The 14,654-nt window shown below is 40.3% G+C and overlaps 2 protein-coding genes across 5 annotated transcripts in view; one reads left to right on the plus strand and one right to left on the minus strand.

The window, feature by feature from the left end:
* Positions 1-121: 121 nt before the first annotated feature.
* Positions 122-12,749, minus strand: atp6v1e1 (ATPase H+ transporting V1 subunit E1). Its single transcript, XM_003220802.4, has 9 exons — positions 12,516-12,749; positions 8,806-8,871; positions 8,166-8,275; positions 7,314-7,380; positions 5,938-6,027; positions 5,069-5,137; positions 4,436-4,530; positions 2,092-2,179; positions 122-651 (listed from the first exon to the last, which is right to left on the minus strand). The coding sequence occupies exons 1-9, from the start codon at positions 12,546-12,548 to the stop codon at positions 589-591; spliced, it is 681 nt and encodes a 226-aa protein (XP_003220850.1). The 5' UTR covers positions 12,549-12,749; the 3' UTR covers positions 122-588.
* A 104-nt stretch (positions 12,750-12,853) lies between these two features.
* Positions 12,854-14,654, plus strand: part of bcl2l13 (BCL2 like 13) — a 35,803-nt gene continuing 34,002 nt past the window's right edge. Inside the window, exon 1 of one of the 4 annotated variants that reach the window (XM_008110479.3) lies at positions 12,854-13,044. The gene's annotated coding sequence lies outside the window, so the exon portion shown is untranslated. Of the gene's footprint in view, positions 13,045-13,982; positions 14,221-14,654 lie in introns of those variants that run through there. The other 3 variants (XR_010006328.1, XM_008110481.3, XM_008110478.3) reach the window with 3 other exon arrangements.

The raw sequence follows: 14,654 nt of genomic DNA on the forward strand, positions 1-14,654 counted from the left end.
AAAAAACAGTACCATTCCCACATTTTTGTTCACACCCTGAAGTAAAACTCTATGGCATTTACTGATCTGAACTGCAGTTCATATGTTTATGTAACAAACCACACATACTCTTTTTTCGAGATACTGTAGCAAACAGTTTTACACACCTTTATTAAACTAATACAGGATCAGAGAGTGTGCCTGAAATGTGCACAGACAGCAGTTTAACCACATATACAGAACAAAAACCTGGGACTGGCCACAGTCACATGAGGGTTACATTGTCCCTCGAGAGAAATGTATGCTTTTGTAAGGAAAGACAGACATAAGCAGCACAAACTGGCGACATGCTTTGAGAGAAGTGGGTGAAGTCGCTGCTCCCCAAAGAACTCAAATGTCTCAGCTTTTCATATCATAAACCATCTCACTGTGGACAGAGGTTTCCCAGTCAGGCTAAGCACAGCAGGTATTCCCCAAAATAACTTAATTGACTAAAATGTACAGGACAGCACAATATAGACCTGGATATATTGCAAGTTTTTTTTTAAACTGAGGTGCTATGCATCTCACTTCACTATGGCAATGGAAGATGCTCCACCATCAAGGAATTTAGTCCGAGAATTTCCGGTTGCTGTTGGCACCAAAAAGTGCTGTTCGGACCTCTGGCATCATCTGTTGAGAGAAAGGCAGTGCTTGAGAATGCCTTGATGAAGGTACAGAAGAACAGAAATGCATCTTGTAGCTTAATCAATCTTGCACTAAAAGTCAATTCATGTTGATCAGGCCAAATAGCTGACACATGTGTTATATGGGCTGTGAAATACTCATGATGGCAGCTTGTCCTGTGACACATCTTTCCCTATAAGAACTGAGAAATACTTGAGATAGGATTATAATAAGAATCCTTAAAAGGCCAAGCCCCCATATGCAGTACTGAAAAAGTACATGCTCTGCCACCATCATTATGGGTGTTATCTATAACGGGTGTGAGCAGCTTCAGTAGATATGATGGCCACCATTGATCCCTGGGACCAGCACAGACATCACCCCTTTCAGAAATAGAAAGCCATCTCTAAACACAGAGGGAAGGATTTGGTCATTTTTTTTTCAGGGGCCAAAAAGATTTTTTTCAGCTCTTGGAAGTCTTCAGCAATTCTTCAGCAGGGGAAGGGTCCAGTATCCACAAAAATGGATATGGGACCGCCACATCACAATACAGTCCATCCCTGATCTGCATGCTCATGCTCTCTTATATTTTAGAAACTATATCTTCCTGTAGTGTGTTATATATAGCATCACAACAACCCACCATAACCCTAAACTGTAAAAAAAATTATGTTAGCCCACCTCAAATGCATAACTCTGGCAATATGTATGTTTACAAATCCATGTTCCATAGTGGACAGTAAAGCACATGGGCTTTCTTTCCCCGTTAGCCCTTCAATCTCAGATGTACTTCAAACCTATATCAGCTAATTCTGAAAATGCATTATTTATGTTCTTGTCTTGATACATGGGTTTGGGGATTTTCATTCACTGCCTATGCTATAGCTCTAGCACCAGAATAGTGGCTGTTTACACAGAAGTTTACACAATACACATAACATATTTTTGATGGCCTGTGAAGCTGCAGCAGATATATATTTTTGTAAAATGAGGCTATTTACAAATCAAATAGGTGATCTTGAAGTAGAGTACAGAAAAACACTTCGCTGCAGAAGACCAGGCATCCACTCACCAGAACTAAAGTGTTGGATATACAAATACAAAAGCTATGGAGGTAGTTCTTGCTAAAGTACACTTTGGTATGTACTTCTAGTGCCATGGGTGTTATTTGCTGTTAGTAGTTTTACCATATAGGTTTTTTTGTAATGAGCAAAAGTAAAATGCAGCACTGTGGTAATTAAAACGCCAGCTGCCTTATGCAGCCTCCCATCATACAGACTGGTTGGGGAGGGACCCAGGTGAGTCCTGTGATCCCAGTAATTGGCCAGAGGGGCTACATACAGATCCAGGCCTGGCAGATTGGGCCTAGTGCCATTCCTAATGAAGTGTGTTAGAATCGGAGATTAATTACACAGGGAGAAGATGTGGAGGCTTTGCTAGGCTCACCTGCTGGGCCATCAGATCCAGACGGCTTTCCAGAGTATTGGAAACCTTAATTTTACCATCACTGTTATAGATTTCAACACCTCCAGCACTGGGAAAAGGCAAATATAATTGTCAACATCTTAACAGTCAAAACAATTCACAGAAAAAATTATCAGTATTTACTTGTGTCTAATGTGCCATCAAATTTAATGCACACCTCAATTTTCAAAACACTAAAAAAAAGGTATTTGCTGGCAAATGTGATGCTCAGAAGCAAAAAGTGCCCTCTTTGTAACTTGGCCCAAAAAGATACGCATTACATCTATTGTATGCTTGGATTTCCTTCTTTAAAACACAAAAGTATTACAACAGTAAAGGATTAAAGCAATGGAAGAGAAAGCTCTGGGTGCATCTATGCCAGGGGTACTCAAACTTTTTAAGCCGAGGGCCGGTCCACAATCCTTCAGACTGTTGAGGGGCCGGATTATCATTTGAAAAAAAATACAAACAAATTCCGATGCACACTGCATATGTCTTATTTGTAGTGCAAAAACAACAACAACAACAAGAACAACAACAATGAAAGAACAATACAATATTTAAAAATAAAAACAATTTTAACCAACATACATTTATCAGGATTTCAATGGGAAGTGTGGTCCTGCTTCTGGCCAATGAGATAGTCAAGTTAATTAGAGTTGTTGTTGTTGTTGTGTGCCTTCAAGTCATTTCAGACTTTGGGCGAGCCTAAGTCTAAAATTTATTTATTTATTTATTATTTACTGCATTTATTTACTACATTTGTATCACACCCTTCTCACCCCAATGGGGACTCAGAGTGGGTTACAAATTATATGTACATACAATATATTATATTATTAGCATAGCACAATATTAGCATTATATATTACTATATTGAACTATACCACTGTACTGTAATATTATTAGTAATATTATATGTAATATTGAATATATAATTAATATTATTATATGGTATTATTATTAGTGTTATATTGTATTACATTATAAAATTATTATCAATATTATATGTATATACAATATATTATATTATAAAAATGAGGGCGGGGGCCAGGTAAATGACCTCAGAGGGCCGCATCCGGCCCCCGGGCCTTAGTTTGGGGACCCCTGATCTATGCTGTAGAATGAATCCACTACAACTGCCTGGCTCAATGCTACGAGGTCATGACGTCTGTCATTTAGGATCATGGGGGCTGCCAAAGGATGATGATGCCTCACCAAACTACAAATCCCATAACCCCAAAGCATTGAGCCATGGCAATTAAATTAGAAATGACATCTCTCAGGGAAGGTAATTTAGCCAAAAAAAAGCGAGCACTGGATTTGCGTAAATATGGTATTTAAAGGGGTGTCCCAGAGGACTGATAAGTGCCACTCACTGCATCTAATTTGTTATAAGACTCCTTTACTTGGTACAGCAACAAGATAAATATATTTTCAAACAACTAAGATTATGGGGTCCTGAAATCTATAAATGTAACTTTTTCAAGCTCTATTTTGTACACAATTTTACCCATTAAAATAAAGCAAATATTCATTATACCATAATTACATTTTGGTAGATATTTTGCTTTTGGGGAAATGATGGGTTATCTCACAACATAGAACAGAGCCTATGTTCCTGACCATTTAATAGGATTAATCAGAATGTATGAGTAAATCTAAAATGCACATAGTTCAGATAAGAACACATTTGCCAGAAATAGGCCCCATGAAGCTCCAGGGGTATCTGAGCCAATTATGCAAAGGTTGGGATTATTAAATAGCTTTAGTCCTTGACCTGGAAGTAATGCTTTTATAGTTTCTAGTAGATTTTATCACATTATTCGAAAGTAACTGATTTTTGTATCATGTGGCTATTTTGAAAGTGCGTTGTGAAGCTTTAAAAGAACAGGCTTTTTATTTAGACAAATTTAGATGGCATTTTAAGGAAAACCATTTTATCAAATAAACTTGGTCAGTATTAGAGCAACAAAACCAGAAGGATTATTATGTGTATTCCTACCACCCCACATATTCTTTTCTGTTTGGACTGCTGGCTTGGCCTCAGAAGCCAGTGGCCAAGATGGACTTCAGTTATTGTGTGTAAAAACAGCACCTAGGAATTATGTGTATTAGCACAGGACATATAACTAGATTGTGAAATGCCATTCTGTTTTCTAAATGGATGTGGACAGTACAATTAATACCCAACCAATTATACTAGATGTTGAAAAACCACTGAATAATAATAATTCTTTGTTTGTGCATGTTCTAGCTGAACAATCAGCCATTAGCATATTATATAGTTTCACACTCTCTTTCCCCAGGTTTGCATCTTTCTTACATGTTCTCAGAAAGAAATGTGTCCTGATCAATTTGAACCTCAACTTCTTTCTTGGTGGTAGCTTTATAGATTGGGATGCTCTTCTGAACGGCATTCTGAAACAAGACAGAAACATTCATGCATGAAAGAAGTTTTCATTCCAGACCCCAAATTGTACTACTGACCAATTAACCACTCAGAAGGCAGTGAAGATAGGAATCCTGGGTACACAGTTTAGCAAAAAAACAAAAAATCTTTTAAGGATCTACATCTGAAGTGCAGTGTGCCTCTTGCCTGGAAGCAGTGTCACTGCTCCAGTTAAAAGGCAGCAGAAAGGCCACTGAAAAACTCACTGCCAGTGACCAAACACAGCTACACGGAACAAGATATGACTCAGGACATGACAATTCTTCACATGCTATTTAGGAATTTGTTGAGTGTGGGACTTACTGTAGGATCTATCTTATGCAGATAATGGTCTGCAGTGGTTTTGATGGGGACCCTATTCAAGCTAGATGCATAGAGAGGAAAGGGGTCCACAACACCACCTTTTGATTTGCTTTTTAACTAAATACAGAAATATCCATGTAATGTTTTCTTAAAGATCTTGCCTACTGCCAGGTAAGACATCTATTTTAACTAGAGAAGACTTACCCTAACCAAAGGAAGGTCCTGCTTCCGACAACGAACCGTCATTTTAGGCTCAAGTAATTGATAAAATCCCTTTAATAAAACAAAGGAAATCTCCTGTGAGCTTTTTGTGGTTTTTGAATTTAAAGAGTACAATTCCTGTTACACGCATTAAACAAATTATCTTATATATATGACAATATTACAGCACAGTATGAAAGATACACCTGCACTGTGCAGGGGAAGTACACTAAAACAAAGAAGGTTAATTAACACAATACCAGACTCAATCATCCTGACAAGGATGGTTTAACACAGGCATGGGCAAACTTCGGCCTTCCAGGTTTTTTGACTTCAACTCCCACAATTCCTAACAGCCAGTAGGAGTTGAAGTCCAAACACCTGAAGGGCTGAAGTTTTCCCATGCCTGGTTTAACACCTTGCTGAAGAAGTTCAAAACAAAGGGATAGTATTGATTTCTCTGTGTAATAGCCTAGAAAGCTACTGGCCTTGAGAACTGGAAGCCTAATCTGCAAAGATTTCACTTTGGTTAATGGCAGGCATGGTCTTCAGAATACAGAAACATTCTCTACTGATCGTCATGGACAAAAGGGTTCAGAGACATTATGATTTATGACTTGTCCAATTGATAAGGATACAAAACTTGATCTTTTTATGTAGCATATAGACTACATTTTGTAAATTATATATTATGGCTATCTTGAGTTTAAAAATAGAAAAACAGAATACTTAAGATAGGAAATATCCTTAAAAACATGGCAGAAGGTTGATAATATACATTCAGAGGATCTTTACCAATGCCAAAAAGAACACAGTAGAAATTTAAATTATTTTTACAGAAAGTATTAGTGGGAAAATTTTGTTCTGTTTACCTGTAGAATCAAACCATCCAACAGAGTTTGATACCTGCCCGAATCCTTTACTACTTTAGTCAGTCTCTGCTTGGCTTCACTTAATAAATCCTACAGCAAGAAAAAGATCAGATGAGAAAAACACAACCTACTGCTCCCAATTCACAGGCCACATCTGAAAATGCTCAGCAGCAGCAGCTGATACCCCATCCAAGCAGCCACCTTTTCAGATGCCCTGTTTTGCCAGCACACAATTATGTAAAAACAGACTGAAATCCTGTTGGCTAGTACTAACGAGAGTGAGCACGTAGAACAGGTATAGGCAAACTTAGGCTGTGAGGAATTCTGGGAGTTGAAGCCCAAAACACCCGGAGGGCCCAAGTTTGCCCATGCCTGACATAGAATTAATTAGAGCAAGGATTCAAGCCTTAGGCAGAGATCAAAAAGAGAACAGCAAACTGTTGAATGCTGTGTGACTTGTAAATAAACATGATCTAAACTTTGAGTTGTCCCTATTATAATTCATCATGTTACTTCTGACACGGAAATTCAGATTCATCAGCCAGTACCCAAATTACTCTTTTCAATACCTGTTTCAATATCCTTTAGGAAATAATTTTGTTGTGTTGAACAGATTATAAGGCCATCTTGGAGCATGGAGATTTAGGTCTAATCTTTACTGAGGCAGTATTACATTGTGTCTGGGATGTACCAATTCAGACTATAGAAATCAAAGCTCTGTGTTTACACTTCTACTAGACACAGTAACACAAACTGTTTCATATGGAAGACATTCAGTCATATGAATCCTTGCCTGTGATTATGCCACAATGTGCACTGCTTAAAACAAAGTCAATTACCATCTGAGGAAAACCTCTCACAAAGGATCACAGATGGGGTATGTGTATCCTTCCAAACATGGCAACTCCAATTATCTCTTATCTCCAATTAGACGGCAACTCCAATTATCTCTCTACTGGGAAGAAATTATGGGGGTTGCAGTTTGTCAAATATGAAGGGCCACATGTTTTCCATTCCTCCCAAAAGCAGAGCATTAAGTATTTGTGGATTCTCCAACCCATAATTTCTTCTTTGTTGCACAATAACAGACTTATATGGTGCAAGAGTCAAGTGGAAATCAATGGTTGCCTAAAATAGAGAATTCAGCAGGAAGAATGTTCCACATTTCTCTATTACAACAGAACAGTAGCTAGCTATACAGAGATGAGTTTGCACTTATGGAAGATCAGAACTCAGAAATGATGAAAATTAGGTTATTTTCTTTGTCAAGGATGTTAGAAGCATATGGAAATGAAAACTGTTATTATTTTTTGGGTTGAATCAGAAAAATAGTGGTTACACTCGCTCTTTTGTTATAAAGACAGGCAGATACTCACCGCAATCAGATCATCCCGGGCTTTGAGGACCTTCAGTCTTGCCTGATTCATCAGGTTGGACATCTGACTGCAAGTTAAATGGAGAAAAACAAGAAAACTGAGTGCAACTGACTTGAGATTGTGAAAACAGCAGATATTAATTATGCAATTCCCACTGGCCCACCCCAACATGATGCAAACAAAACCTTTTAACTTAAATAGTTGAAGCTTGGAAAGTATTACTTTGGATGAAAACAACCAGAATGCTTTGCCATGTTGATTTTGGGATTCTGGAAGTTGTTATCAAAACAATTAACTTTTTCAAGTGTGAATTGGGACCCGCTTTTCGGCAGTGAGCCAAAGTCCTTCGCTTTGGTTTTATTGCTAGAAAACTGTCTAATCTACCACGTAGAGAAAAGTAATTTCTGTAGGAGACCTCAGCACAGTTTTTATTGGCATTTTTAAGTCAACCATTTTGCCAACCTGCATTATATATTTGCAAATGGCTACAGAAAAGGAGACCTAGCAATTTCTAACATGGGGCTGACCTAGCTATCGCCTGGGTTGAAATACTTATCTCAGTAAAGATAACATTCCATTCAGAAAAAAAGCAACTGAGTAATCATTCACACTGGAGATGCCTATTTTCCAGATCACATGCTACGTCAAGTGTGTGATGGGCCTGAGGGATTTTTTTGGGTAGGGGATGTTTTTTTTCCATTTTAGTACCAAGAATGTGTCCAAAATGTTTGTGTTGCTGGCATGACCAAGTTTTATCATTTTTCAAACAAATATTTCCAAAATATTAGAACTAGCATTTTTATTTTTCCCACCACAACTTAAAACCAGGTCAGTAGTTTTTGCATCACATACATTTTCTTCTGCTGTTCAATTTGTTTCTCTTTCTTCTCATAATATTCCATGATTTTCAGTCTCTGTGTTTGGACCAAACGACCTTTCTCAATATTGAATTCTTCTTCCGCCTATAAAGAAAGACAATAAATTTAACCATGAAGGGCTTAGATTAAATGCAGATTTTGCAAAGTGACTGGAGCTACCCAGTTTAAACCCAGGGCTTTTTGAGTTATACAAAAGGAGATAAGTCTACAAAATATAGTCCAGTTCAATTATTTTCTAACCACACTAACATCCTTGGTGATAGATTCAGTTCTAGTAGCAAATTCTTTATCTTACATTTATCAGATTCTCAAATCAGGAGTGATCAGCACCCTTGCGCTCAAAAGAAGTTAGTAAGAGAAATATCAAGCACTTTCATGCTGTTTAGAAACATTTAAATCCAGGGGGCTGCATCTTCCAATTAAGCACATATCTACTCATTGCCTTCTTGCTGAGATAGTTTCAAAAGATATGCTTAATGAACTATCAATTGACTAATAACAAAATTTTAGGCATTGAATGAGATTTAATACAGTTATTCACTTCAGTTTGGCACAAATACATTGACAGATATATGAAGAGGCAGAAGTCTTGCATGAGAATTGCTTTCACTTACCTTAGCATCTATTTCTTCTGCCTTTTCATTGGCTTCCTGTTCTATGAAAGCCATCATGTGCTTGATCTGTAACAAAAAGGAGATATTTTTCCATGTAAGCCAGCAGAAACATTGCCTTTGATCACCACAGGCCTTTCCACATCCTGAGTGATTCCTTTTATTATCAGTAAGACAGAAACATGAACCTAAACCTTGAGTTCCAGTGACGTTAGATACCTGTCAATTACAAATTAAAACTTCTCTTGTTATTGTTTTGAGAACTGAATTTGCATAAGTGTATTTTATTCCTCCATATATTTGTCTGTGTAAGATATTGTCCAAACCTTACCTCAAGGTAGTACATAGTGGCAATTCCATAGAGTACAACAAGAACATTACAAAGAAATACACAATATACTTTTGCACTGCTTCTCCCGCAAAGATGAGAGCAGCCAAATAACCACATAATACAACTTAGCAAGTGCCTCTTGCTGTGAATCAGAGCAAATGGGAAAAGAAAGTTTAAAGGCACTTGGATGGTACCACTGGGCCACATTGGTCTTGACGAGTAGCACATTTTTCAGGTCTGTTATAATGTAATGTTGGGATGGGCAAAAGCGCCCCCTGAATCTTACAAAATAATGTCAAAAAGCACCTCCTGAGTTAAGTGTCAGGAGGTTGCAATGAGGCAATGTTGAATGGTTTGTGGGCAATCGGTAAGATTCAAACTTAGAGCAGACTCATCGAAACCCATATAACTTATATTAATAAATCACTACAAGCCCATTCATTTTACTGGGGCTATTTGGAAGTCTGGATCCAACTACATCTCAGTGTGTCATGTCACACTGATTTCACAGAAATGAAGAAAACATGGGCAGATTTCTACCACATATAATCTGTTTCTACAGTCAATGTCCTACTAATACATAATACTTTTTCAAGATACGAAAGGGACCATGGCTGTATCCAGAAGGGCTCATGGTCCTGGGACTACCCATTCCTCACCTGTATTTATGATTACCGTACTTTAAAAATACTCAAAATGCCCCTTTGCATGCTCTAGGGAATGAGAGGGCAACTCTATTGTGTTTTTGCCTGTCCCAAGCTGTTTTGACCCAAAAGAGGCCCTTTAAAAGCAGGAAGTGAACCAGAAATGGCTTTCGGTTTACTTCCTGTATTTAAAAAAGGTCCCTATTGAGCCACAAGGCAAAATTGACTTCAATATCCCAAGAGGGCATAGGAGGCATTCTGAATAAGAATATTTCCCCAGATTTATTTATTTTTGGTGGGGGAATACTTGTCAAATTATAATCTACTCGCCCATTAGTTAAACATATGAGGTAGAAAGTGATACCAGCCTTCCCAAGCTGCTGCTTGTCAACCTACAGATAGCTGAACAGTCTGTCCTGGTGGAACTGCTTCAGGATTTCCTTCATGCTGGTTTCGATTAAAATGCTCACTGACAGTAAGGAAACATGTGGCTAACACTTATATGGAAGGAGGTGTTTAACCAACAGTGACTAGGTCCAAGTAAAACAAGTGCTTGGCTCATGAACTCTAAAGGGGCCTTCCTGCACCAGTGTCTTCTGGATCTATGCAGTACTCAGCATAATACTCCATCCCCAACCCAGCTCAGGGCAGTTTGACCAACAAGAACACTATTTACAGTCAACAGGACAAGTATAGGACAACGAAATCATGCACACATTATATTTTGTAAAATTCCACAATCCCTTCAAGGGAAATACTATTATCTCAAATGGTTGGGAAAGCTATTTCATATGATGAAAAAAACTCAAAAATCTCCTGTTTTTCTGCAGAAGTCCTGAAACTAGTGAGTGTTATCCTAAAATCCACAATGGGAATTTCTGGTTATAAATAATGGTTTTAAGACATTACTTTTCAAGTTTACTCATATTCAAAAGCAAAAGATTTATCATCTGGTTGACAACTGTACTTTCCTCCTTTCCTCTATACCTCACTATATAAGAACCTCCAGTTTCTTGAATAAATGTAAATTCATTCTTATAATTTCTCATCATGAAATGAATTACAGTGACAATGCTCTCATTAGGAGGAGGTAATAGTGGCTTACTAGAAGAGGTAGAAGTTCTAAAATTTCAAAATACGACCCAAATTACTCCTCCCTCCTCTTTATAATGCTCAGCTTCTGGATATAGAACTTCCTATTTTCAGAACTAACATGAGTATTAATCATAGGCTTTCAAAGTTCTTCTTTTTCATTATACACAACTACCCTCATTCTTTCCTACCATCCATTTTATAACTGCTTTTGTCTTCCAAAATTTGAGACCTAAAGCTGCAAGGTTTATTTTTGTTGTGTCTACTTTCATACACTGAAGATTAATTAAACATTCTTCTACATAAAATAACCCTTATATTATCCTTCAGAGTAAGCCATTTTATGTTGAAATGAGACATTTTACTGATGGGTGTGAAGCCCAGAAACAGAAACTAAAAATAGAAAAATTCATACGTTTTCTTCTAATGAGTGGTCCATCTCACTGAAGCTATCATGATTTTGTCTACAGATGATTTCATTTATCTACTTTAGAGCTGCAGAATAACAAATAGTCGTCCAACCTTGTCTCCAACTGCACAGTGATTTCTTTTATCCTAGATTTGTCTACATCCCATTTCTCCACCAAAAAGGCACATGAACCTGAAAACCTGTTTCTAGAAGTGACTTTGTTCACAATATTCCAACTTAGCTCTTCCAGCCTAAGTAAAATTCTCATTTATTTCCACTGTACCTATAAACAAGTCCTTCAGGTTGTGAGGTCTGTTGGAAACTAGGCAAGTGGGGATTATGTATCTGTGGAAAGTCCAGGTTGGGAGAAAGAACTCTTGTCTGTTTTGAGGCAAGTGTGAATGTTGCAATTGATCACCTTGATTAGCATTTAATGGCCTTGTAGATTCAAAGCCTGGCTGCTTCCTGCCTGAGGAAATCCTTTGTTAGGAGGTGTTAGCTGACCCTGACTGTTTCCAGTCTGGAATTCCCCTATTTTCAGAGTGTTGTTCTTTATTTACTGTCCTGAGTTTTTAAAAAAAAATATTGGTAGCCATTTTTTTTCACTTTCATAATAATAATTTGTTGTGTATGCCTTCAAGTTGTTTCTGGCTTATGACAACTCCAAATTGACCCTATCACGGGATTTTATAACGCCAAGAAAGTGTGACGACTTCAAGGTCAATCAGTGGGTGTTCATGGTTGAACAGGAATTCAAATCCTGTTCTCCAGAGTTCTGTTGCAAATCTACTCGTCTTCCCTGACATTTATGTAATATATCTGTCAACAAAAATGACATGAGACGTCCTGAAGCCTACCTTTTGATGTGTCAACACCAAGCATGGGCAAACTTGGGCCCTCCAGGTGTTTTGGACTTCGACTGCCACCATTCCTAACAGCCTCAGGCCCCAAGGGGCCTGAGGCTGTTAGGAATGGTGGGAGTCGAAGTCCAAAACACCTGGAGGGCCCAAGTTTGCCCATGTCTGGTCTACACTGTAGAATTAATGCAGTTTGATACCACTTTAACTGCCATAGCTCAGCACCATGGAGCCATGGCTCCTATAGTTGTACGAGGTCTTCTGGAGCCTCACCAGACTGCAATTCCCATGATTCCACAACCTTGAGAATTACAGTTATGTCAAACTACGTTTATTCTACAGTGTAGATGCACCTTTACTCCCACCCCCGCCAAATTTACCTGTTTCTGGACGTCGGCATCGCTGAGCGCCATGGTGGAAGCGAAAGCAGGGCCAAGAAGCAGCTGCAGGAAACCCTTGCGAAGGGAGTGAGGTGAATCGTCCGCTCAAACCGGCCTCTGAGGGAAAAACGGACCAGATCCGGTTCGGGTCACTCTACAGCTGACCAACCTTGCGTCATCATAGGCTCCGCCTCCTAGCAGTTCGACTTTACGGGCCAATGGGAGGCGGCCTGGGCTGTGACGTCATTCCAAAGCGGCGCTTGCGCGTTGACTCTCCTGAGTCCCAACCGCAGGGTCACAAGAGTCATTGAAGAGGGAAGGAGAGGAAGGCGCGTGGTCCCTTTGGAAGACTTCCGGGTTTGCGTTTGAGCCCCCTCTTGTTGAGGGTATTCGGCTTACATCAGGAGTGACGTCATGACGCTGGCGTCGCGGGCGTGCCCGGCTTTCTCGTGCCTTCTTTTGCCCTCCTCCATCATGGCGTTGGCGGCAGACGCTTTTATAGATCACTTGTTGAAGAGTCTTTCATAAGGTGAGTGACGTCATGACGCTGGCGTCCCGGCACTTGCCTGTTGCCCTTCTCTATTATGGCGGTGGCAGAAGCTACAATATATAACGTAATCATGTATAAGGATATAGTGTTTTATTGCTGTCTATAGGAGCCCCGATGGCGAAGTGCGTTAAAGCACTGAGCTGCTGAACTTGCAGACCGAAAGGTCCCAGGTTCAAACCCCGGGAGCGGAATGAACGCCCGCTGTTAGCCCCAGCTCCTGCCAACCTAGCAGTTCGAAAACATGCCAACGTGAGTAGATCAATAGGTACCGCTCCGGCAGGAAGGTAACGGCGCTCCATGGCGGCCACATGACCTTGGAGGTGTCTATGGACAACGCCGGCTTTTCGGCTTAGAAATAGAGATGAGCACCAACCGCCAAAGTCAGACATGACTGGACTTAACGTCAGGGAAAACCTTTACCTTTTACTTGTATATTTTAAGTTGTAATGTTTTTTATTGTGAGCTGCTTTGAATCTCCGTATGGAGAGATAAAGCGGGATATAAATATAAATAAATGCTTTTATAGATCATTTGTTGAGGGTAGCCTAACATCGGAGAGTGACGTCATGACGCTGGCGTCCCGGCTTAACCGTGCCTTTTTTTCCCTTCTCCATCATGGCGGCGGCAGAGGCTTTTATAGATCCCTTGTTAAGGGTATTCTTGCAGGGGAGACTGACGTCATGACGTTGGAGGTGCGTGCCTGGCTTTCCAGTGTTTTCATTTGCCCTCTATCCTGGTGGCGGTGTTTATAGATCCCTTGTGTTGAGGGTAATGTATGGGAGGGTGACGTCATGACGCTGGCGTCGCGTGCGTACCCGGCTTTCTCCTGACTTCATTTGCCCTCCTCCATCATGGCGGCGGCAGAAGCTTTTATAAATCCCTTCTTGAGGGTATTCTTACAGTGGATGAATGACGTCATGACGCCGGCGTCCCGCCCCGTGCGTGCCCGGCTTTCCCGTGCCTTCTTTTGCCCTCCTCCATCATGGCGGCGGCAGAGGCTTTCATTTAGGGGCCCCTGGCTGAGTGAAGAAGCAGTAGCAACGCCGCGCGCAGGCAGACACGCGCGCACAAAACCCAACGGCTCCTGCACGCGCCCTCCTTTGGCCGCTTTGACCTCTTCGCTTGCCTTCCTTCCTGCCTCGCCGCGAGACTCAGGTAAACAGAAGAAGGCGCACACCCCTCAAAGGGAGGGGGAGGAGGAGGCGGCCAGATACAAGATACAGTGATTAGGAATCCTGATAAAATCTTATACCCTTATGACCCCAGATATATACAAGAGTGTAGAACAGGCATGGGTAAACTTGGGCCGTCCCTCCAGGTGTTTTGGACTCCCAACTCCCACCATTCCAAACAGCCTCAGTTTAAGCGGCTGAGGGGGGAAAGGAAAGGGCCTGAGGCTGTTCGGAATGTTGGGAGTTGGAGTCCAAAACACCTGGAGGGACGGCTCAAGTTTACCCATGCCTGTTCTATATAAGGTTGGTCGGCCTGAAGAGCCTTCCTTTGTCCACTATGGCGCCAGTGATTCCTAGCTTGGTACGAATGTGGTCACAGGCTGCGTGCGTGTTTGTGTGTGTGTGCAGCATGGCTGG

The sequence above is a fragment of the Anolis carolinensis genome, chromosome 5 (assembly GCF_035594765.1).
Source record: "Anolis carolinensis isolate JA03-04 chromosome 5, rAnoCar3.1.pri, whole genome shotgun sequence".
Taxonomy (NCBI): Eukaryota; Metazoa; Chordata; class Lepidosauria; order Squamata; family Dactyloidae; genus Anolis; species Anolis carolinensis.

Bases quoted from the DNA above. Each gene is read 5' to 3' on its own strand.
- atp6v1e1 (XM_003220802.4), bottom strand. From the start codon at position 12,548: ATGGCGCTCAGCGATGCCGACGTCCAGAAACAG. The intron at 8,276-8,805 runs GTAAGTGAAAGC...CTTTCTTTATAG, and splicing joins CAGAAGAAATAGATGCTAAG to GCGGAAGAAGAATTCAATAT. The intron at 5,138-5,937 runs GTAAACAGAACA...GTTTTATTAAAG, and splicing joins TGGATGGTTTGATTCTACAG to GGATTTTATCAATTACTTGA.